At 37.6% G+C, this 26292-nt stretch overlaps 1 protein-coding gene across 1 annotated transcript in view; it reads right to left on the bottom strand.

The window, feature by feature from the left end:
- The window catches only part of ADGRV1 (adhesion G protein-coupled receptor V1), a 544366-nt gene that overhangs the window by 259219 nt on the left and 258855 nt on the right, over nucleotides 1-26292 (bottom strand). Inside the window, exon 83 of the mRNA XM_059175461.1 lies at nucleotides 24798-24898. Coding sequence (XP_059031444.1) covers nucleotides 24798-24898 — 101 coding nt within the window. The remainder of the gene's footprint in view (nucleotides 1-24797; nucleotides 24899-26292) is intronic.

The following is a 26292-nucleotide window of genomic DNA, read 5'->3' as shown; positions in this document are numbered from 1 at the left end:
CTGAAAGGCATCTGTCTTTTAGGTACTACTAGCAAGACTCTGGCCAGAGTTCCCTTGAGGAAGCTCCTATAAAACAGTGCCAAGAACAGGCCTCCAGAACAATAGGTTGGCTCAAGTGCTCAATGAATTTGTGCTTTGTCATTGTAAAAAGAAAACACAGACAGTATCAGCAACCAGATTGCCAATACCTTCTAAGTATGACTACTGCGATCCTAAAATCAGGACAGGGGATCATGGGATTGGTACTGGCCATGTTGGAGTTAATGAGCCCTTGGCCAACCCATTTCAATGTTACCAAGGGCAGGGAATACCACTATCTTTTCTTCTTTACTTTTCTGTAGCATGCAACTAGCCTAAAGATCCTAGTATTTATTAATTCCTGAAAACAACAGGTTAAGACAAGTAGGCCCAGGCAAATTATGAGGCAGATTCATTTCTATTTCTCAATTTATATTCTGTTAGCCCAATCCCACCCTAGCAGTCCACATTTCCACATTTCTCTGTTTGGAACTGTCACAACTGTATTGTTACCTGTGTCTAACAAACCAACTTCATAACTCTTCCTTTTATCACTTCTCAAAGCTCATTGCATTTCATGTAGGGTTGTGTAATAACAAGTTGATCGTACAATTTTTATATGTTGATGAGTTTGCTATCACTCACAAATTTGCATCTTAACAGGACATTTGTGGATACAAACTTTAATTTGAAGGAATTGAGCTAGAGTTGGAATATTCCTATATCATTACAGAGGAGATATACTAAGTATGGAAATAATTTTAATAATCCTTAATCAACATCACACAGATTGCTATCTATTTCACCTGTAAAGTCTCCATGGTTCAAGAAGTCTTTGAGTTAATAGCCTTAGAGCAAGCAACCATTTAAAAGTGAAGTCAAGAGATCATAAATTACTTCATAAAGTTGATTTCATGTTGTGGGAATAGCTGAAAGAAATTTTTTAAAAAATATTTGAATTAGTTAATTAATTAATTAGTGGCATGCAAGTGGTGGGGGGAGGAGCAAAGAGAGAGGGAGAGAGAGAATCTCCAGTAGACTCCACAGTGAGTGGAGCCCAAGATCATGACCTGAGTTGAAATCAAGAGTTAGATACTCAACTGACTGAGCCACCCAGGTGCCCCTTGAAAGAGATCTTGAACAACAAATATATCTATGAGTCTGCCTTGTAAAAAATCTATACAAAACCAAAGATTTTCTTTACTAAAAAAATAAAGTGGGAGGGCGCCTGGGTGGCTCAGTGGGTTAAGCCGCTGCCTTCGACTCAGGTCATGATCTCAGGGTCCTGGGATCGAGTCCCGCATCGGGCTCTCTGCTGAGTAGAGAGCCTGCTTTCCTCTCTCTCTCTCTCTGCCTGTCTCTCTGTCTACTTGTGCTCTCTCTCTGTCAAATAAATAAATAAAATCTTTTAAATAAATAAATAAATAAATGAATAAATAAAGTGGGAAACAGTCAGTAAATAACAAGTTACAAATCAAAGACCATTATGTACAAGGCAATCAACACAAATGTGTAGAGCAACCAGATATAAAAGAACATGGGACCAGGAGGTCCACAACGAACATTCAAATTCAGTTTCTGGAAAACACTGTGAGACTACACATATCACATCTATGAGCCCACTACATTCCTAGGACCTCAGTATCCCTGCATTAAATTCCCCACTCCACTGTACAACAGAAATTAAAGTAGGACTAAGATGCTCTAATTGCAAGGGAAATGAAAGAAATACCTAGTAGGATTTTGAACTATTCTGGATTTCTCATGACTGAAGGGTTTACCAGAACATAGAACTTTCAGTGCTAATACCAGGACAGTCAAAAGGCTTGCTCTGTGCTTTGGGGCTACAGGAAGAAAATAATGATAGTGTGGGGTCTAAAAAAATGGGTTTGAAAAAAAATGGTCAGGTAGCACATCAGAAGGCAGAGTAATCACCAAGATATTCTTCAAACAGTAGCTTGACTGATAAGGCAATCAACTATCAAAAGGCACCCAGTATATGTGTCACTGACATTATCTTTTCACTATCTCACACAAAAACAACACTGTGAACGTGTATTAGCAGCTCTGGAAGAGACCCTGTTATGAAACAAAAAGAATCAGAGGCAACGAAATGCCCGGTAATGTCGAAACCAACATCCTGAAGTCAAATGAGATCATTGTTCTGTAATTTAAAAACAGGATAATTTCATAAGACATGTAGAAAGGAATGATGAAAGGAATTGGACTAGTTGTCTAGGGTAGTGGCCCTCAAATGGGGGTGATTCTGACCCCCCAGAAGCACATGATTACACCTGAGGACACCCCTCGGTGTAACAACTAGGGAAATGGGTGCTACTGGCATTGAGTGAGTAAGGGCCAAGGATTGTGCGAAACATCCTACCTACAGAACAGTCTCTCACAAGAAATTTTCTGTCCCAAAATGTCAATTGTGCTAAGATTAAGAAATCCTATGCATGGCTACAAAACTTATAAGAAAAAAAAAAAAAAGTACTTGGTTAATGTCTAAAAGGTTAAAGGGCATGAGAAGTGCTTTTATTTTATGAGTATAATTCCTCAGTTGATGAGGGACAAAAACCAGAGAGAAGGAGAAAAGCAACGAGGAATAAGTAATGCTAAGGATGGTGAATGAAATAGAAGCCATGCAAGGAGAAGAAGGGGTCTCATGTACCACACCACAGCCGTTCAGTTCATTGTGACTCCCCACCCTGCAAATCAACACCAACAGAGCCCATCAATCTTCCCCCTCAAGAGTGTGCAGCGCTACTCTCACCTCTAAAACTCACCTCTTCATGTCACAGTTCTGTTAGTAAAAGCATGAAGTGCATGTGGGCACATCTGACAGTCACCAAATGCAGGGTAAAAATGACGGCCTTAAGGTGGGGAGTTAGGAAAAGTGGGTGTGAGAAGGTGAAATGCCAAAGAAGTAAAAAACACAAGAAGTGGCAGTTAGAAAGAGGTATATTCTGCACATATGCAAATAAATTCCAGCTGAGGGAGAAAGCTAGCATTATACCAATATTACTTCCAGTTAAAAATGGAAGCTGTAACCAGAAACCAGATATCACAAGAGTGACAAGTTCTTAAAAGGATCATGATTGAAAATAAAGATGTTCCAAGTACTGAGTAAGAACCTGAAGATCAGCACATCAACATTAGATTTTATATCTACTGAAATAGTAGAAAAAGAGAAAAAAACAAGTAAGTGTTTAGGAATGAATCTATACTTGCTGCCTCTCCTGTACAGCATCCTCTCCAAGGCCTGAAAGACCGTGTATCTGTTCTAGAAGACAGAAGCAACACATGGTCTACCCTCTGGTTCCCAAAGATGAACATGTAATTTTTAGTATAATATCTCTATCACTAAAGATCTGTTTCGAGTTCAGCTGAAAATATTTTAGAAAGAATCACAATTCCTCACAATTGTATCTTTGGACAAACAAAATCAATTCAGAGATAACTGATGCTAACAGTTTTAGGCATAGACACACTAAGATTATGTTCAAAGCCAAGCATAAGTTCAAGGTGGAGACAGATTTTTTTTTTCCCCTCCTGAACTGCCATTTTGATGAAAATATGACTGTCAAAAACATCTACCTTAATTCAAAGATCTTGAGTTATTAATATCATAATATATAATAGGGTCACAGATATTTTTTGAAGTGAGGATTTTTTTTGAAAGATTTTATTTATTTTATTTGACAGATAGAGATCACAAGCAGGCAGAGAGACAGGCAGAGAGAGGGAGGAGGAAGCAGGCTCCCTGCTGAGCAGAGAGCCTGATGCGGGGCTCGATCCCTGGACCCTGGGATCATGACCTGAGCCGAAGGCAGAGGCCTCAACCCACTGAGCCACCCAGGTGCCCCTGAAGTGAGGATTTTTAATTTAACATGATTTTGAGGATATTTATTGATGTAATTTTTAGAATTTTGGAAACATAATTTGATTCATGTTAAAAATCATTTATAAATATTAAATTATGTACTTTTTCATGGATTAAAAACACCTGTGTACTTTTGGATATTGTTGCTCATCTTCCATGAGACATATTATCAGTGTATCCTACTGAACACTGCATGATCCAGTAACTCCTTTACTGCATAATTACCCGAAGAAAACAAGAATACTAATTCCAAAAGATATATGCATCAGCATTATCTATAATAGGCAAGATATGGAAGCAACCCAAGGGTTCATAGATAGATGAATGGATCAAGAAGATGTGGTACACACATGTACACACATGTGCGCACACACATGCATGTGCACACACACACACACACAGAGGAATATTACTCAGCCATAAAAAAGAATGAGATCTTGCCATTTGCAACAACATGAATAGATCTAGAGGGTATAATGCTCAGTGAAGAAAGTTAGAGAAAGACAAATACCATATGATTTCAGTCATCTGGAATTTCAGAAACAAAACAAACAAACAAAGAAAAAAGAGACCAGAAAAGACTCCTAAATACAAAGAACAAATCTGGTGGTTGCCAGAAGGGAGGTCGCGGCGGGGGGGGAGGGGATGGATGAAACAGATTAAAAGGATTAAGAGCACATTTATCATCATGAGCACTGAATAATGTATAGAATTGTTGAAATCTTATATCGTAAACCCAAAGCTAATATAACACTCTATGTTAATTACACTTCAATAAGAGATTTTTTTCAAAGGTGCTCATTTTCTATATGTAAAACGCCAACACAGAGAGCAATTTATCATGTCTGAGCAGGTAAGCAGTGAGTGCATCCAAAGGCCTGTCTGGGCACAGGTGGAGCTTTCCCATCCAGAACAAGGCTTTCTTGAAAATTTTAAATGGAAAATAGCACAGAAAGGAGTTTTTAAAAGTTTATCATGAAAAAAATATATAGGTATATGTGTAGTAAAAAAAAACCTCTGAAATTTAAGATTTAAGATGTAAATCTAGGCATGAGACCAGGGGTAAGTTTATTCGTCTCCATATTGTAGAATGGAGATTTAAAAAAAGGTACAATATGTGATTCTCAACAGAGTATTCAATAATGTTATTTCCTATCCAGCCCTCTAAAATGAGTGGGAATGACACACAAAGAAGCACTGGAGAGCTTTGTAAAATTGGTTTCAGAAATGAGAAAAATCTTTGTTTTAAAATAATTATACTTAGTCAAAATATCAAATTAAAATTTAAAAAGACTAAATTTTAAAATCTAGAAATAGCTGTCTAGTGGAGGCAGACATATTAATGGAAAAGGTCACTGCTTTAAAACCTTTGAAGAAATCTGTAATTTTCTCCCATACATGAATTTTAGAACTTCTTCCAATGGCTTAATCCTTGGTAAAGGTTAGCTTATATTCAGAAGTGAAATATAAGTTTGCCCCACATTTTATTCTTTATACCTCTTTTTTCCAATCTCTACAATTTCCTAAATTTGTTTTCCACAATTTGCAGCAATACTATAAAAAAGCAAAGAAATGTTATAAATTCTGAGCATCACTCACACACCCAATCTTCATTCTTTACTGTGAACTACAGGCCAAAGTCCACCTCTCTTCAATTATCCAATGAGATGAATTTTATGGAAAAATACAAGATTAAAAAAAAAAAAACCTTTCTAAGACTTTTAATGAAGGTTTGTGATCAGACAAGTCTATTAATTGGTAGCACCTTTAATGAGTACTTAAATTACATTGTTAACAGCCCAATAATTAGACCTTTGGCCACATACATACACACACACACACACACACACACACACACACACACACACGTGTAAAAGTAACAGGGGTATAACTTCCCGCAACACTGGTTACAGGGCCTCTGGTCTTAGCTATTTTTGTTCTTTCCCATTAACTTGATTAAGCCAGAAATAATGAGCAAATGTGAACCCTTCCTGGAGTGCATCATTTAATTTCTTTTCAAAAATTGCACAGGTGGAATCCAGCAGTGCACTAAGTAGAATCCAAGAAATACAAAATATTCCATCAATTATCAACAAAGGATGGGTACATACATGGGATATCCATACGTATATGCATATTTATATACATTTGTGGGTAGTTTCATGGAAAAAAGATTAAGACACATACATGGGTACAAGTCTTAGTCCTGCTTCATAGTTATGGTTTTTTGGGCAGATTTAATTATGCTCTGTGAGTCTCAGACTATAGAGCTATAAAATGAAGACATTAGTAATGGCCACTGATAGCACTACTGTGAAAATAAAACGAAGGGGCTATTTAAATCTCTGGATCACATGAGAAGCTCAGAGAGATTTGTTTTTCCTTATTTATTTATTTATTTGTTCCTTTGGGAGAGGGCGTGGGGGAGGGGCAGAGAGAGAATCTTAAACAGGCTCTACACCCAGCACAGAGCCTGATGTGGGGCTCAATCTCATGACCCTGAGATCATGACCTGAGATGAAATCAAGAGTCAGATGTTCAACTCACTGAGCCAGCCAGGTGCCCCTCAAAGGGAATATTATTAACAATACTATTACCCCTCTAAGGATTATATAAATAAAATGAAAACAAACAAAAACTACCTAAAATGTCTCTAAAAATAATTGCTTAATTGAATTAAAATTAAATATATGCCACTTCCATTCGGGAAAATGAAGGGAAAAAATCAAATCAAAGAAGCACAATTTAAAAAAATTAAATTTCAAGAAGCAAGGCTAAATCTTGTTTAGGTGTGGGAGAAAGGCCATTCTACCTTTGATGAGGGGAATCAGTGCTTCCATAATCAAAATAACTATAGGTCACACATTTTAAAAGTAAAAAAAAAATTTTTCAAACTTTAACAAAATAACTATATTATTCTCATGTTATAACCTTACTTATTTCCCTAAAACGAAAATTGCTTTTTCTTTTCAAATCTCCTTTCAAATTTATAGCCAATTTTAACTGATACTTTTTTGCTTTCAAAATATGCACAGATTGCTCTTCAAATGCATATGTTAAGTGGGTTCATTTATGAATATAAGGGTCTATCTTTTCTTTGGATCTCAAAACAATTTTTGGAATGACAGGGTGGAAATCTTAGGTTCTACTCCTAGAAGTGAGGCTGGAGTCCTAAACTTACTTTTGCTGGTGGATGCTTCCTTTCCTTCCTTCTGCAAATCTGCTTGCACAGTGAGAGAAAAGGAATTAAAATCTTGTTTCAAACATGGCTGAGTCTGTGACCTTTGTTCTACAACACCTTACCCAAGCCATTCTCCACTTAACAGCTGAAGTGGGCTTATCCTGGGGAAAGAATTACTCACATGCAGCTGGTCAATGGTTTCTTTTCCATTTGTCCCAGTTTGTCCACAGAAGGAGATCTAACAAACAAATGTGGTTAGAGTCCTCACCCTCAAGTGAATTATAATCTATAAGTGGGAAAAAGTATAAATGTGCAACAAAAAATGGGTGACAACTCTACCACATTTATTAAGCTAATTCCAAACTCTTGTTTTCTCTTGTTTCATATACCTATACACTCAGCACTCCTTAGATTGTAATCTTCTGGAGGACATGATTATAACTACTTTGGGGTTTGCTGGCCAGATTATCTGTCTTATCTCACACAGAATTTATATGTAACTGTAAACACAAGAAGTATTTATTAAAAATATGTCTTTTGGGGGTGGCTGGGTGGCTCAGTGGGTTAAAGCCTCTGCTTTCAGCTCAGGTCATGATCCCAGGGTCCTGGGATCGAGCTCCACATTGGGTTCTCTGCTCAGCAGGGAGCCTGCTTCCCTCCTCTCTCTCTGCCTGCCTCTCTGCCTACTTGTGATCTCTGTCTGTCAAATAAATAAATAAATCTTAAAAAAAAAAAAAAAGTATGTATTTGGCTTTTCATAACTACCCCCAAAGAAGTGTCAAGAAGGTACCCTTCAGAATGAGATCCTATTTAACATTTAGGACTAGACGTTCAGTAACTCTTGAAATTACTATGTCTTTAAAAGGTACACAAAACAGCATTCTAATAGTGTTCTAAACCGCTTACTTCAGACTTCCAATTCCATGTTAAATTCAAGTGGTAAACAATGTTTTCCTCAAGTTGCTTCCTCTCTCATGGCCACCACTGACGCAGACGTTAGCTGGAAGAGAGGCCTCCAAGGATTAGGCAGCCTGCATTATACGTAACTTGGCAGCCACTTGTAAACTCCAAAGAGAGTAAACCAAATATCAGTGACTGATTGTGAAGCTGAATTGCTTCCTCTTTTCTAGTTTCTCACAAAACTGTTTGAATTCAGCTTCCCCTCTCCCTAACAGCAGCCACTTCTGACGGAAGTCTATTCTCTCAGACTTGCTTCTATTTAGGAGAAATTGCTTATATTGTTGTTCTCAGGCCTATTAATAACTTTAAAAAGAGGTACACATGCTGAATTTCAACGACACAAATATTTTCCTTTGGCATTTTCACTGTATTTCTCTATGTTCTGAATTCTATCTTTACCTTAAAAACATGAATTCAATAGTAGATTCACAAAACGTAATATTACAGAAAATATACACAGGATATATTTCCTACAGTTAAACATTGGAGCTACCACAACTTCACTGCTGTGTTTTTCTGAAATTAGTCCTTGGGGCTTATAAAAGGGATATAAAGTATAGTGTTGTATTAATATTTTTATACAAGTTTAAATATTGTAATATATATATAACTACATTAAATCATACTGATATGGACCTTTCACGTGGCTGCAGTAGATTGCATTTGAAGTATCATTGAAAAACAAACTTTATACTGGATTAGTTTTTTCCTGTTTCTTCCCTTGAACTAATAACAAAGAGCTCATTGGAGTTGTTTTGAGGAATTATTCTGTATGAAATAGCTTTTTATCTTAATGTGTAATAAGTGCTTCACTTTTAAAGAGGCATTACCTTGTGTATTATTAAAAGATTAAAAAAAAACCTTAAACCCTACAGAACCTGACACCTTACAGAAGAGAGACTTCTGATTTTTTTTGAGCAGTAGTATTGAACTAGATACAGTAGACTTTTCAGATTAGACTACTTAATATATTTCTAAGAAAAATGCTCATGAGACATGAAAATGTATCTGTGGTACCCAAATTCATATCTGTGAAAAACCTATAGAAAATTCTCATTCCAGGGCACCTGGGTGACTCAGTTAAGCATCTGCCTTTGGCTCAGGTCATGATCCCAGGGTCCTGGGATCAAGCCCTGAGTTGGAGGGAGGGGGCAGCCTGCTTCTCCGTTTCACTTTGCCTGCCGCTCCCCTTGTTTGTGCTCTATCTCTCTCTGTCAAATAAATACATAAAATCTTTAAAAAAGGAAAAAAAAGAAATTCTCATTTCCTCAAATATTAGTTCTGCTCAGGTCTAGAGACTACTGCCCATCTTTTCCAAATGTGCCACGGAAGCAATTCTCCCTTCCTCGCCAGCAGCCCTTAACCAGCTGAACCATCCCTGAAGCCTTGCAAAATAAACAGAATATAGTCCAATAGAAATCAATCCCTTTTGTATCACAAATCCTACCAGACACGGCCCATTCTTCTGCCTCTACTAATGTCTGTATTTTAATTATATGTAGATTCCACTTGGTAAAGATTTCTTATCTTTCAAGACAGCTGAAGAATTCTCATCTCTGTAAGAGATTTTTCTGACCCCACCCCTCACCCTGGATAGAATTAATAACTCCCTTTTTTTCTTTTTTTTGTTCCCACTGTATCCTGTACAGGCTGTGATCATATCCCTGTAACAGTCTACTGCATTCATTTATTTACATGTTTATTCCCTTCCTAGTAGACTATGAATAGCTTGAGGATATATCTTACTTATCTTTATGTCTGTAATTCCTAGCAAAAAACCTTATATATTACATATAACACCAAATATTTGTGGAATGGGAACAATGAATAGTAGTTATATATGAATACATAAATTTAAATTGCGCTTCTACAAAAACTTCAGGAAAGATTCTCTTCTTTTCGTTAGAGAATAAATAGATTTTTCTGCTGCTCAGATTAAGACTCAAACAGGAGGAGACAGACAGACTTGCTTGCCCTCATCTGACTTTTCAATAATCAAGCCTAACAAACACTTTCAAAAGAGTAGTCCCAAACTTAGAGTGAATGGTTGTTCAAGTGTGGACTTTTTGTATAATATAGGTCATTTTTCATGTGGTCTCTCAAGTATGTAATGAATGAACGGTAATGATGACCATGACCTGAGTTAAAACAGTGGCAATCCAACTCTTCTGACTTCCTGAGTTAATCTCTTAGATTCCTCTGGACTTTGTACCTCTGGGGAATAAAGAAACAATGTAAGCAATACCTACAAGCCTCTATTTATATAATTTAAGATGTTTATATTGCCCTACTAAAACAAATATTTATTGAACACTTCTCTACAGACTCAAGAAAACAAGGGAAATTAACTAACACTTTCACTTTTTATCTCAAGGTTTCCAAGGTATAAAACCACATTCCTTAGTCCAAAGACTTCAATTTTTTAAAATATGTTTTGGGGGAAGGAAAACGGTTTTATGATTACTATGTCTCATCAGCTCATTTGTTTTCAAAATACCAAGCATTATAAGAAATGTTTTCAGCTATGCATAGGTTAAAAGGCTTTGAGAGTGTGATACCCAGCAGAATAAACTCAGAAATGATCAGTAGTTTCATCATAATTGTAAACATCACCTAAACATAGCAGGATTGTTCATTATGTCTAGACATATTGTAATATGTCAGAATATTTCATCTCAGCCCTAATTCCAACATACTATCAATATGACAACCTTGTTACTTAGATCCTCATTTTAATAGCCCACATTATCTACCTTGGCACTATAGACATTTATGAGTTAATTATTTATTAAAATTAGCCATTACAATTAGTTATTATCTATCCTGAGTATCTACACGGAATCTTTTTTATGTTCAGTTAGCCAGCATATAGTACATCATAAGTTTTTGGTGTAGTGTTCAACGATTCATTCGTTGTATAACACCCAGTGCTCACTCAACCTAACACAAAATATTATTATTATGGAATACAGAGAGATCTTATTTAAGAAAACTCTTTTGTATTCTCGAATGGTGTTCTCTCATTTTTAACTCTGTTTCTCAATAAGAAGTTTAAAAAGCTGCTTTAAGCACCAAATCCCTGTCTTCGTACTTTTGTCCACAAGATTCAGAAACCTTCACATCTGCCATCCAAGTCACTTGCTGGAACATCTCCCTGAACTCAGGAAGCAAGTTTCCAGAAGTCTGCCTCTCACTTCTAACTCCCCATCAGCTGCCCCCACTCCCCTCCCAATGCTGGGCCTCTGTGGTCAGCTGTTTCAGGCTTCTGAAGAAAGAACAGGCTGTCAGAGTAGCCAGGGTTTTCTTGAAGTTCCTAATCAGACATCAGAATGTGTTTTAACATGAAGAAAAATTGCTAAGTACAATTAGGATCCATAATAACCAGATTAAGAGTTGAATAGAGTTGAGTGGCTGGCTTGGGTTCTTAACTTCTCATTACAACTATTTTTCTGGAAAAACTAATTCTGACTTGAGTACCCTTTAATTATAAACCAAGAGTTATAATGCACTTTGTCTGTAAGCTGTGTTGTAGACCCCACAACATTACACTTCTTTAGTGATATGAATAATCTTTTTAAATTCTGATTTTTCTTTAAGGAATCAAGCTCATTTTCATGAGAAAATGGTGCTAACTTAGTTTTAAATGGCTGAAGATTTTTTTTTTTAAGGAGCAAGCCTACAATTTCCTTGTACCTGATTATTTTTCTCATTATTTTAACCAGTTCTTATTGAAAATCTAGTATGTGCCAAAAAACTTTTTTTGGGTGCTAGAAACACTGCAATGAATAAGACAGGCAATTCCTGACCCAATGGAATTTTTTTTTTTTTAAGATTTTATTTATTTATTTGACAGGCAGAGATTACAAGTAGGCAGAGAGGCAGGCAGAGAGAGAGGCAGAAGCAGACTTCCTGCTGAGCAGAGAGCCCGATGTGGGGCTCCATCCCAGGACCCTGAGATCATGACCTGAGCTGAAGGCAGAGGCTTTAACCCACTGAGTCACCCAGGTGCCCCCCCAATCGAATTTCTATTCTAAGAGGTGAGAAGTAGGAAGTGAGGAAGGGGACAGAAGATAATAAATAAACAAGAGAACCCAGATACTGATTTATGATATAAAATAAACAGTGATGTGGTATTGTGGGGCAGGGAGCTGCTCCGGGAGGCTATTCTAAGGTGATAAAAGTATGAACTCAGTGTGAAGGATGGAAGGATAAATAAATTTATGAATAAGTAAACACTGGTGCAGAACTGTCCAGGCTTGGGGATTAACTGGAATCCAGAACCCAGGACAAGAAGGAGGTGGCATGTTTAAGGAACTGCCATTTGTCCACTGTGGCTGGTGCTGGGTCAGTGGGTGGAGACTGTAGGAGGTGAGCTCAGAGTAGGTAGGAATGATCCTCAAGTGTCTGCTGGACAAAGGTCAAAAGTTCCTATTTTTATAGGAAGTCACTTAGGTGGGAGAATGACTTGGGTGGATTAAGTCTTTGAAAGGACTACTCTGGCTCCCGAAAAAAGAACAGATTGTAAACACGAGGGCCAGAGTAAAATCATGGGAACAGTTTCAAGGCTACTGTAGAAGAGAGAAAGTTTACAGGTACATAAAAACGATTGGGATAAACTCCGGAAGCATCGAGATAAAATACACTTGATTCCCAAATATAGTTAACTCCATGCATATTTTTTATTTTTTATTTTTTATTTTTTTTTTTAAAGATTTTATTTATTTTATTTGACAGAGAGAGATCACAAGTAGGCAGAGAGGCAGGCAGAGACAGAGGGGGAAGCAGGCTCCCTGCTGAGCAGAGAGCCCGATGCGGGGCTCGATCCCAGGACTCTGAGATCATGACCTGAGCCGAAGGCAGCGGCTTAATCCACTGAGCCACCCAGGCGCCCCACCATGCATATTTTTTAAAAGGGAAATCCACACTGAAAATTTTTTTTAATATAATGGAGAATATGAACTCAGTTTCACACTTTCATTTAATTTTAATTTCTGTATTCCTAAAGGGGCGAGGGCATAAAACCAACTGGAGTGAGGTTCAGAGGTGAGCTCTGGGGTTGTTATGGAATTTCTCCATTTCCACACCTAGCCCCATAAGATCACTTACACATGCCATCTTCTGTAGATGAAATTTGGCCATGAAATGCACTTGGCTGTTGATATGTAACATGTAAATGTTTCAATTTGGCAGTAACATTCACCCTTACAACCAAAACATAGTGCCTGAAACCAAGTTCCTCCCATCCCTGGCAGAACATAGAGTTTATGTACTTGGGAGACTGGATCCAAATGGAGGTTTGCTAGAAAGGTGATTCTAGACTCTACACAACTAACAAGCCTATAGGAAAGGGTGTTTTACTTTTACAACTGTTGTTGTTTTGGCCCTCATTTACCATTTGGTATAACATATGATATTAAAAAAAGAAATAGTCTTTGCTCAGGACCTTAAAACTTAGCTAGGCATATGGGCAACCAAATGTAAGACACTCTTTTTCGGTAGAGCAAGCAGCTAAAGCTCCAAGATGTGACTTCCTAGGACTTACTGATGTATTTGTAAATTTAAGAACCAATTTTGTAAGGGCCCATCATTGAAAAGATTTACAAAAGGAAGCAAGATGTCAGAGAACTAAAAATGAGACTTAAGAGAGACGAACTAACATGATGAGTAGAGTAATAAATATTAGTTATACCTCAATAAAGCTAGAAAAAATAAATAAAATTTATGGCAGTGATGGGTGCATAACCCTGCATATATTCTGAAAGTCAACGAGTTATACACTTTAAATGGGTGAACTCTCTAGTCTATGAATTGTATCTCAACAGAGCTGTTTTAAAAAACATCTCCAAGAGACGATGCTCTTCCATTCCATGGAAGGGGAGGAAAAGGCACCACAGCGGCGTTCTCTGATATACTTGGAAGAGAGGTGGGAAGAGAGAGGTCAGGCTTGGAGCCGCCTGACCTAGCTGAGGTGGGATGGCGTAGGAGGGCAAGTAACGTAATTTTGGGGGGTCTCCTATTTCTCCAGTGCAATGGAGAGGTAATAAAAACAATACTGACCACCTCACAGTGTTGTAAGGGTTACAGGGAATTTATGCATATCAGTGTTCATAGCAGGAAGTACGTAGCAGTACCAAGTGTTTCATCACGTGGTACTTCCGTGTTTTTGAAATAGAAGTCTATTTCAGTTTCCAAATGTATACACACACACAGGCACAAGCTTACATGACACGCCCACTGTAAATAATATATATGTATTTTATTTTTTTCATATATAAAGGCATATATATTTTTTAAAAGACATGTATATGCCTATTTAAATATATTTAGGAAAAAGCATACATATATATAAGACATCTCTATCTATCTATCTATATATACAGTTCTTAAGGTTTCAACAACTCAGTACAAGCAATAGAGACCCAAGCACTTAGAAAATACTCAAGATCTGGTTGCGGGGGGAGTCTCATCTTAAAAATATAAACAAAGCAAGGGTGCCTGGGTGGCTCAGTTGGTTAAATGTTCGACTCTCGATTTCAGCTCAGGTCATGATCTCAGGGTCATGGGATTGAGTCCTGCCTGGAGCCCCAGGTCAGGCTCTGTGCTCAGCAAGGAGCCTGCTTGAGATTCTCGCTCTCCCTCTTCATTTGCCCCCCTCACATGCCCCCCACCCCACACGCTCCTGTGCTTACTCTCCTTCTGTCTCTCTAAAATAAATAAGTAAATCTTTAAAAAGCCTTTCTGGGACGGTACAATGAGAAGGGAGGCAACCAGCAAGATCAAGCTGCTTTAAAAGGATGGGGCTGGGACGCCTGGGTGGCTCAGTTGGTTGGACGACTGCCTTCGGCTCAGGTCATGATCCTGGATTCCTGGGATCGAGTCCCGCATCAGGCTCCCAGCTCCATGGGGAGTCTGTTTCTCTCTCTGACCTTCTCCTCGCTCATGCTCTCTCTCACTGTCTCTCTCTCAAATAAATAAATAAAATATTTTTAAAAAATAAATAAATAAATAAAATAAAAGGGTGGGGCTGAACAGACTTTCCCCTTCCTCACAGTTGATTTTAAAAAAAACCTCAAGAACACGGAACCAGGCTAGGTGCTCCAGAAGGCATTAAGAAGCGTTCAACACAGCAGAACCCAAAGAGCCTCTTCACTGCTCTGTAGCAGCAGGAATCAACCTCGCTTTCCTCCTTTGCTCCCTTGTTCTCCAAGTCCTGTGTTTCAAGTTTTTATTTTTTTTTATTTTTTTTTATTTTTTTGTAATTTATTTGACAGAGAGAGAGAGATCACAAGGAGGCAGAGAAGCAGGCAGAGAGAGAGGAGGGAAGCAGGCTCCCTGCTGAGCAGAGAGCCCGATGCGGGCCTCGATCCCAGGACCCTGAGATCAAGACCCAAGCTGAAGGCAGAGGCTTAACCCACTGAGCCACCCAGGCGTCCATGTTTCAAGTTTTTTAAACACCATCTATTATCCTTTTAACAACTCTGCAAGGCAGGCATTCTTATTCTTCCAAAGACTTTTCTGATATGGCTCAGGGATAGTACTCCATTTGTCCTTTTAATTCCCAAATTGGGTGTCTTTCCCCTACACTCCATATTTGTTACTTAAAATATTCATAAAAACAATTTTTCTCAGATGCTGATTTTCCTTAGTTAGGGACATGAAAAGCAGTCTTTTAAAAGTCAAGGATAGTTTATGCTTCTTAGGCTGTAATAGAAGATTCCAAACTGGTATTTTCTGGTAAAGTCTGGATTAGTCTCACAAATTTTCCTAGTAACAAAAGCCATGTTGCAAACATGATAATGTCACTGTAGCCTCATTCAGAATATTACTCACTCTTTCTGTTGCTTTGCTACTTCAGCACTTGGGAAAGTTTGAATTTCCCAGTAGTGTGACCACGATACTATTTTTGTATCTTCAGCGTCCACTTATTGTCAACTTAGGGAGAACAGTTTATGGTTGAGCTTAATTTTGCAAGCATGCTGGAAAAAAGGTGGATTTCTTTATGAAAATATTTAGGAATATATATAAAGAAAATGTATACTGAAGAAGAAAGCAAAAATAAAATACATTATTTCTTCTGAAATTGGAATAAAATTCAAATTTTATGATTTTTTAAAAATTTATTTATTTGACAGACAGAGATCACAAGTAGGCAGAGAGGCAGGCAGAGAAAGAGAGGAAGGGAAGCAGGCTCCCTACCGAGCAGAGAGCCCAATGCGGGGCTCGATCCCAGGACCCTGGGATCATGACCTGGGCCAAAGGCAGAGGTTTTAATCTACTGAGCCACCCAGGCACCCCTAAAATTCAAATTTTAGCCTATCTGAATACCAACATCACTTTAATCCCTTCAAAGCGCATACTTGCAAATAACTAATATTAATATCCTTGGTTGTAAAAACAACTAATCAGTAGTTACAAATTTTCTTCATAACTGACTGCAGAGTCACATATAAAGGCATCAAAGAAATTTGGATTCAAGAAATGGGGGAGGGGAGCTCAAACTATAGCTCTAATCTTCTAGATGTAACATGATTAGGCTAGGCACACGAGCAGAGTGTCACTCGTTTCCATGCAATCAAAAAGTACAAATAAAAACAGGGACCAGAGAGAAATGCACTAAATCTTATTACCCTCTCATCAGTTTTTCTATAAAAGGTTCTATTTCAAAAGAGGAAAATACCAGGATGCCTAGGTAGCTCAGTCAGTTAAGCAGCTGCCTTCAGCTCAGGTCACGATGCTAGGGTCCTGGAATCGAGTCCTGCATCGGGCTCCTCACTCAGTGGGGAGCCTGCTTCTCCCTCTGCCTGCTCTGCCTGCTGTTCCCCCTACTTGTGCGTGCTCGCTCTCTCTCTCTGATAAATAAATAAAATATTAAGGAAAAAAAAAAGAGGAAAATACCAATGAGGAGGGTGGGGGAGAAGGGGGAAATCTGCCCCCTTGGGCTGCTGGTAGCTGGTAGCCCCAGGCTCCACCTTCCTTTCAGTGAGCTTTTTATGACCAGGGGCACCTGAGTTGCTCCCCTTCCCAAGCTGACTGTCCCCTTCCTTCAGCTGACAAACTTTTCTCAGGTGCGGTCTGATTTAGCCTTTCCCACATCTTCCCTACCCCTTTATCCTCTAACCTTTGCTGTCTCATTTTCGTCATCTCTCTCCAAAGTTTCCGGTGACCTTGTTCTTGCCAAATTTGAGGACTAATCTCCCACTGATGCTCAATCCTTCCATTTGAAACCTTTTTCCCTTCCTTGGCTTCAGGAACTTTAACTGTGCTTTAATTATCTGCATCTAATGATCCTTCTCATTCTACATGGCAGTGTTTTAAACACATGGGTTTGAAGCCAGACTGCCTGGCTTTGAATCTTTCTTCCAGCTGCCACATTCTACCAGGGAAGGTTAAGACAGGTAATGGAACTTAGTCCCATTTTTCCATTTGTAAAATAGGAATGATGGCAGGTCCTGGCTCATCTGGTTGTTACCACAATAAGGCAATACATGTAAATCACTGAGTGCAGTGAGTGCCACAAATGATATTAACTATGTGTATTCTATAATCACAAGTTCTCTACACAGCCTGTCTCAAAGAACCTACTTCACGGTGTCAAGACCTCCATGCCTATGTAGGTAACATCGAAACCACTAGTTTACGTGTGTTATGGAAACTTCAAACCCCTCAGGATACAAACTGCACAAATCCCATCTATTAAACCTTTCTGCCTTTTCTATTTGAGTCAAATGAAAACACCAGTTTCCCAGGCGCCTAAAAATCATCTACCTTCTTTGGTGATAGAGTAAACCTCGTTAATTCCTGATTTCTTTGGCAGGATGCATAATGGTTAAAGGCAAGGACTGGAGCCTGGTTGCTTGTGCTCAATGACTGGTTCTGTCCCTTACAACTGTGTGACCTCAGTCAAGGAACTTACATTCTTCATACCCTGACTGCCCCATCCATAAAACAGGGGTGATATCAGTCCCTGTATCATAATTCTGACCTCATAAGATACTTAGTATTATATTAGCATTTATTAAATAATGTAAAATGTGCAATGTGGTCTTTTTATTGGTTTAAAGAGAGAAGTGAAATTCCAAAGCTTTCACAAAGCAAAACAGGCAGTTGTTTTTTTTTTTTTAATCAGTTCTTATTTTTTCCTTTGGATTCTCATTACTCCTACCATTGTCCGAGCTCACAACTCATCCTAACCAGATAAGGGTAAAACTGTCCTGTCCAGCTTCTCTAAACTCATCTCCCTAAATTCCAGCCTCTCATCTACTTTAATCCATTTTTCATTTGATCCCTAATTGCCAGATTAATCCTTAAAAACACCGCTTTCATACTGCACCTTTTTGGGCTGACGCCCTTGCTCTCTCCCCATGCTCCTCAGGCAATATGAAACTGCCTCCCCTGTGGCTGGAGGATCTATTTCTTCCTCCACAGGCGCATGCCTCACAGAAGTGGAATTCCCCAGGTCCATTATAACCTCCATGCCTTGATCCTTGCTGTTTTTCCTTCCCAGAACGTGCCTCGTTCTTAGTCCTCACATCTTACACTTTCTTCAACAACAAGGTCAATTTCACTTGCTCATGAAACCCTTCCAGCAGAAACCCCCGCCCCCAACCCAGTCCACAGCTTATGGAGTACTATACAGTAGACTAGAGAAGATGAGACTTGCGTTCATACTGGGTTCTTACAATGAGGTCACTGTTTTAGACGGTTATTTACATACTTCCTGTGTGCCTAGCTTGCCTGGAATTTCCCATTGCACAATCTCAAAACTGTGCATTATGGTAGATGAGTTCAAAGTGGCTGAGTTTGTGGACGAGTGATGATCCTCACCTGGAATAAGTAGGATTTGCTTAGATTTTTTTTTTTTTAATTTCACTACATGAATGGGCACCAGTCATGAATGTGATATTATTTGGGCCATTAAGACTCAAACAGATTGGGGCTCCTGGGTGGCTCAGTGGATTAAGCCTCTGTGTTCGGCTCGGGTCATGATCTCAGGGTCCTGGGATCGAGCCCCGCATCGGGCTCTCTGCTCAGTGGGGGGCCTGCTTCCCCCTCTATCTCTGCCTGCCTCTCTGCCTACCTGTGATTTCTGTCAAATAAATAGATAAAATCTTAAAAAAATAAAAATAAAATTTAAAAAATTTTTTAAAAAGACTCAAACAGATTAATCAATTCGACTTAAGTGTATATTCATATCTGTATGCAGAATGCTCCTCATCCATGTTCACCAAATTAATCTCCACATGAAGAAAAGGCACAATCAAATACAGAATTTTTTGTATGAAAAATAAAAAATAGAAGCCTTACATACTTAGTACCATTTAAGTGGGGGCACTTTTGAGCTGCTTAGAGGAAAGAAGGACTTGGGGAGGGGCTGGCTACACTTTCTTTCTAGTGGTTTATTTTATGTCCAAAAACAACACTGAGAAGCTCTGCCAAGTATGAAATGCTATGAGAAAGACCAAAATAAAAGCCTAGTCTGTACTCTGAGTTGTACATTAGTTTGCTTATCTAAGTACCTTTCCTTTTCTTAGTAACCCAGGGTTGGGGCGCAGGAGGGAGAGGATGAAACAAGAAAGAAAAAAAAAATAACAGCAGCAGAAGTCTTTCCTTCAAGAAAGACAGACAAATGTTCGTTAAGTAGTTTCATAGGCAGTGACACTTTAAAAGAAATTTAAAAATTTAGTTAGCATTTCTTAAATAATTTTAAATAAAAAAATTTAGTTAGCATTTGTTAAATAATTTCTCATAGTAAAGGAAATAGGTTGACGGTGTGGCTTTAGTAATAATAACAGCAAATGCAGGATTGGCAGCAACACAACCAGATTTCCTTGAGTCGTAACACGGTTAACCTAACTTCCTAACAAGCCCCGTCCAAAAACCCATCCTAGACTTACTGGTTCAGTATCTGAATTTTACTAACATGCCAACACGAAGTATATGAAACACTTTTCTAACCTACTTATTTACGCACTAACAAATAATCCTAAATGTTCTACTGAATAATGACCCTTTGTGTTTCTCAAGTACCCAATCGTCAAAGCATGATCCAATTTTGATCCTTGCATGTAAATTCTTAAATACTTTCCTTTAGTAATGAAAGCAGAAATAACATAGGATACCCTGGTTACCAAGTGATAAACCAAAACTTTCGGCCAATGTTCTGATTAGTCGACACTTTATAATTTCTGTCGCATTCTGCTTCAATTGATAAAAATAAACTTGTTAGATATATGTTTTCAGACTACACACACACAATGGCTTTCCCGAGCAGGCGGTCACAACAAAATAGTGCCAACCTGAGGGAGAGAACCTGGGCCCTGCAGGAGCCAGAAGGAGTCTGTATTTGAGAGGTTACACATGGCTTCTGGCTTCATTCACATGTAGTCAATGATTCTCAGAGTCTCAAAGATACTAGATATTCAAAGCTAAAATGAGACAGGTTGCAGATTAAAGCAGAACCTGCCGGCAGGAATATCTGAGCAGCATTCTACCTGGGAAACAAAATGACAGGGCAAAGCGATACCCCAATTGTTGCAGAATGAGAATACTGGGCAAACAATGATAACCCAACCTCAGCTAGCTACCAGAGAACAATCCTCTGAATTTTAAGGGAATTCCCTTGCCTTTCATTGAGGTGAAGGCCTATATAGTTAATACTCCTGCACATCCAATGGCCATGAAAAACTTAAATTTAAGCATTTAAAATTCTCAGACAGTCTCAACTGTCATCTGAATTCAGAAAATGTATAGACTGGCTGGCAAATTTAATCATTGTTACATATATATTTTTCTAGGCAAATTTATTCTTTAGTTCCAAATTTTGTGCTTAAGACACACAAACAAACAAACAAACAAACAAAAACCAGAGGGAAAAGCCCCAAATATTTCCCTCTGTTATGTTTACCAATCAGAGTAAGTGCAGTTCTATCTTATCATGTTTTCTATGAGAAAACTTCTGTTCTTTTTTTAGATTTAGAGAATTGCTTTTCCTGACAGAACCCCCAGAACCAAGAACCCTGAACTGCAAACTTGTCCTTTGTCCTAGTTGTTTACCAGCCTTATCAGGGCACACATGGGTTGGCAATGTGATTCTAAGATAAAAATTCCAAAGATATAATTAGATGTTTTTCCGAGAAATATCACCCAATGCCATGAAAATTTGTTTGCTGCTTTTCACTTCATTCTTGAAGTGAATGGTCTCACAATTTCTTGCCAGTTAGTAATTTTCTTCTAGGTAAGTGAGAAATATTAACTTGGCACTGAAGAAAAATACATACTTTTTAAAATAAGCAATACTGAAAATACAGATCTTATCTCAAAAACTTCTACTTGTGACATTTCAATGAACACATATTTCAGTGTAAATAACACACTTATTAAAAGTTATTCACAGCAAAAAATACAATGATGGAAACAATCTTATGCCCCTGAATTTAACTATAAGTGATAAAGGACAGAAAATACATTCTAAGCTAGTGATGTACAAGTTTTCTTAAAGCACCCTACACATTTATTTAATTCCAAACAAAACAGATTAAAAAAACAATAGTAAGAGGCCACAAATGTATATTTACTATGTTGCAGAAGAATACTCTCTAGCCCAAAGAAGTGTTATAAAAACATCTCTCAAGTTTTCTACTGAACTCCATTTTTGCTAGACTAAAAAAACCATTAAAAGAAAAAAAAAAATCTTCTACTGCCACCTGCTGGTTATTTATCGTCAACGATTCTCAAAGATGCTAGAAAGACAAGCTACAGATTAAAGCAGAATCTTTTGACTTTTAAAACAGGAATAATTTTTAGATTCTTGCTTACCTTCCTCCCATTTTTAGACTACATATAATACATTTTATAATAAATTATGGATATATAGTATAAGTATACATTTTTACATATGTTTCTAGTATAGAAGTAGAGCCAGAAGCTTATTTTCTTGACTCCTGCCTTGCTCATTGATTGACACCCAGTGCTCTGAAATAAGTCAGAAATTATCACATTTCCATTCTTCCCTTTCCCATAAAGGCCATTCAACCTAGTCAAGGTAAGCAATAAAGACTTAAAACTGAATGCTTTTGGCTGACCTGTGAGAATTTGCAACCCAAACACTCCAGGCCAGCTAGAGAAGTTTCATTCTTGGAGCCAAAGAAGGATATAAGCCAAATATCTAATTCTGAAGACTTCTCAAAAGGAAGCTCACACTCTAAGGATGTCAACATAACGTTGATGGAGGATTTTAAACGAGAGATCCGAGGTTGGAACTGGAACACCCCCCTGGCAAGATTCCGTAACTGGAGATATAAACACGATTTTAAAAATTCAGAAAGGGTGGACCCAAGTTCCTGTAGTCAGCTTCATTTCTTTTTTTGGAGAGTCTGAGAATTTAAAAAAGCCTTTGCTAAGAGATTTTCAGGGAAACAACTATTCTCTTTCATTTAGAGGGTATTTAAAAAATCAAAGCAGATAGGTAAACCATTTTGAGGAAACAATACTTTCTCCATCAATGATACACCAATTCTTCCTACCAAAATAAACCATGGAAACGATGTTTTCAGTGATTTCATGTCACAAGCCACACATTATAGAATACTTCATGCCACATGGCTTCATCTATTCTAAAAATAAACTGAAAAACATGGATTTGACTAACCTTCTTCTCTAAAATTAATGTTAAGTATAACGTGAATCAGAAGGCAATGTCCCAACATATAAATCCTGGGTCCTTCTTTCGCATCCCTAGACATGAGCAAATTTGTCTGCTAGGACACTGAAGAGTTGTCTGTAATTCTACAGTGCTATAATTAAGACTTGTACAAATTCTGCTGCCAAAAAATCACCAGAGTGGGTGGTGAATGCAGCCAAGTAAACTCTAATTATGGAAGGCGGGTTTTCTAAGATCTTACATACAAGAAGCAAAGGCAAGATCAGACAGCTAAGATAGGTTACCAAGGCAATATAAATAGCTTTGTCAAATTCAATGCAAGCCCCCTTTTGGGAACAGCTGTTACCTCCCATAGCTCATAGGTACTTTTAAAAAACTCAATCTGGAATCCTCTGCTTAGAGTCTGGCTCTTAACTGTTCCCCCTAAATTAAAATTACGAGATTTACAAGTGCCATTTTTCATTCCTGGGACCAAAAAAAGTCAGCAGGAGTCCAGTATCTTAGAGAATTTTTCATTTTATATTTTAGCTCCTCCACTGGTATTATTTAAAAAACTTCTGTTCAGAGTTCAATGAAATACTTTTAGCACTCTGAAAGACAGTATGCAAATCCTAAGTGTACAGCACAATTTACATAAATTGTACATAAATAAATATATGTATTTATATTTATTACATAAATATAAATTTATTATATAAATATAAATACATATATTCAATTTACATAAATTGAACATACACATATAACCAGTAGCCCCCAATCAAGAAATAGTGTTTTTTGTACTCCAGAAGGGTCCCAACTACTAGAAAAGGGGAAATTTTGCTTCATAAAATAAATACAAAGTTCTCTCAATAATATTATATAATGTATTATTACTATCTGGACCTGTAATTGCAGCCTTCAAGTAGAAGTGATTATGCTTTTCCCCTTTGCTTATACAAACATCTATGCCCACCTCTACCCTTATCAACAAACTGCATGAAACTCTCATTCAAGTCCCAGATCAGACATCACCAGCTCTATGAAGACTTCCTGGACTTTCACAGAAAAATAAATTAAGCCATCATCTACATTCACAGAGTAGTTTGCAAATAGTCTATGTTCATAGTCCACACACACACATTGTCTACTGTTCTAGGCTGTGAGTACCCCATGGAGAGAAAAGGCAACTAATTTTTCATCTTTTGATCTGTCCTCTGTGTTTAAACTGGGCTTTAAATTTTGTGCTGATGAATGACCACATGTTTCTCATGTTATTATCTTATGCAATTGACACTCGAATAGTTTTTCAGAAAAGAATGTTCTACTGAACCATGTTCTTTAATATTAAACAGAACAAAATACAGGTGGCTCTTGAACGACATGGGTTTGAACTGTGCAGGTCCACGTACATGTGGATTTTTTTCAATAAGTAGTGTACTATAAATGTCTTTTTGTCATGATTTTCTAAAATAATGCTTTCTCTAGCTTGCTTTAGCCTAAGAATGTGGCATTTAATACACATAACATACAAAATATATGCTAATCAACTGTTTATATGACCTGTAGGGCTTAACAGTACACTATCAGTAGTTAAGTTTTGGGGGAGTCAAAAGATAAATGCAGATTTTTGACTGTATGGGGAGTCAGTGCCCTAACTCCCGTGTTTAAGGGTCAACTGAATATTATCCAGATATTTTAAATATGTATCAACTTAATGCCCTCCATATAAAAGGATTTGTAACAGAGCATATTTTATTCCAACAGATTAAAAACTATGCTAATTTTAATACATATACACATTAGTTATATATTTAGCATATATAAGTTGAGAATATGATGCTTTGTGATAAGAGGCAGCTATTTTCTTGTAGGGGATGATAGTACAGTACTTTTCTGGAGAAAAACATTCACAAACTTTTGAGACTCTGAAACTCTTTTTAGGCTCTGAAACTCTAATTGCCTCTTACTGTGCTCCTTCTCCATCCTCTGCTACAAAACAAAACAAACTTACTTCAACTAAGTTGAAATTAAATTTTATTTATCCAACTCAGTTCAAGGGTCACAGAAGAAATGTGAACATCTCATGAAAGGTAGAAATTCCGGAGCTCTCCTACCTGTGTACCTAAGCTGGCTGCCATCATGTGCGTCAGAAGTTTAGCTGCAAACATGGAAAATCTGGCACAGAAGATGTGGGAGAGAACAGCCAGGCAAAACCCTGTAGGAATAAAAAAAAGTCCACGTGCAGTTTTACAATCCATGAACAAACAGTTGCACAGCAAAAGTCTTCGGAAGGCCTATTGTCTGCCTCTGCTGCATAGTGTGGTTATCTGGCAATGATGATACTGCAATTTTAATCTACTCCTTTTTATGTGACATATAAAATCTGCACACTGATCAACTAAGGCCAAAGGACAACTTTAATTTTCAAAGAGCCACATGTTCACTTTCTTAGTCAAAAGACTGTTCAAATCAAGCAGATTAATAATTTCATTAAACTTCCGTTTTTCTATGTTTCCATTAGACAAGTTATACTGCTTGAGAAAAGGTTCAAATTCCAACCTAACTTATTAAGAACAGGTGGCTTGGGTACATAGAGATATTTAGGGAAGTGAAGAAGATTTTCTAGGCATAAACCTGTGAATGGTACAACTAAAACTCAGGCTCAGTAATTACCCCCTTTTTACCTAGTAGGAATAGTTATGTAATTACAACAGTGGTAATTATGAGTTTTAAGAGTTACTCTATGCTACTGGAGGCCAAAGCTGGGAAGAAAATGTTTTTTTCCTCTTGAGATGACTTTCAACCTAAACATCCACATTTTTAAGTGGAATAAAGAAAATATTCTTATCTTCTTGTAATCTACTTGTCAAGGCAATGATCAGAAACTCAGTATTAACAAATCTTTTATCTTACAATTTGTATGAATTTCTTTTAATACCATGTTTTAAGTACAGGGTGTAAATATATGTATTTAAGATTTATCTATTTATTTGAAAGAGAGACAGAGAGAGGACGAGAAGGAGAAAGAATTTCAAGCAGACTCTGCACTGAGGGCAGAGCCTGACATGGGAATCAATCCCACCACTTGAGATGATGACCTGAGCCAAAACCAAGAGTGCACCGCTTAACCGATGGTGCCACCCAGCAGCCCTGAATACTTTTTATATTTTAAATGTGTATTTAAAATATTTTAAATATGTATTTTAAAATACATATTTTTAAAGCATTTCCTTTCTAAAATTTAAATGTGCTGCAAATAGTAACCCATTTGCTTTTTCACATAAGCCTTTTTTTTTTAAAGTTTTTTGTTTTTGTTTTTTTTTAATTTGACAGAGATCACAAGTAGGCAGAGAGAGAGAGAGAGGCGGAAGCAGGCTCCCTACTGAGCAAAGAGCCCGATGCAGGACTTGATCCCAGGACCCTGGAATCATGACCTGAGCCGAAGGCAAAGGCTTTAACACACTGAGCCACCCAGGTGCCCCTCACATAAGCCTTTTAATCCCTCTCAATAATAGTGTTATTAATAGTTCATTTTGTCTAAGAATTATCAAAACACAATAATTAGTATGTATACGCTGCTTTGCCATGCACGTTGTATGCATTACCTCA

This window comes from Mustela lutreola, chromosome 5 (assembly GCF_030435805.1).
Source record: "Mustela lutreola isolate mMusLut2 chromosome 5, mMusLut2.pri, whole genome shotgun sequence".
In the NCBI taxonomy this organism is placed as follows: Eukaryota; Metazoa; Chordata; class Mammalia; order Carnivora; family Mustelidae; genus Mustela; species Mustela lutreola.
This window is presented reverse-complemented; position numbering and strand designations above follow the sequence as displayed.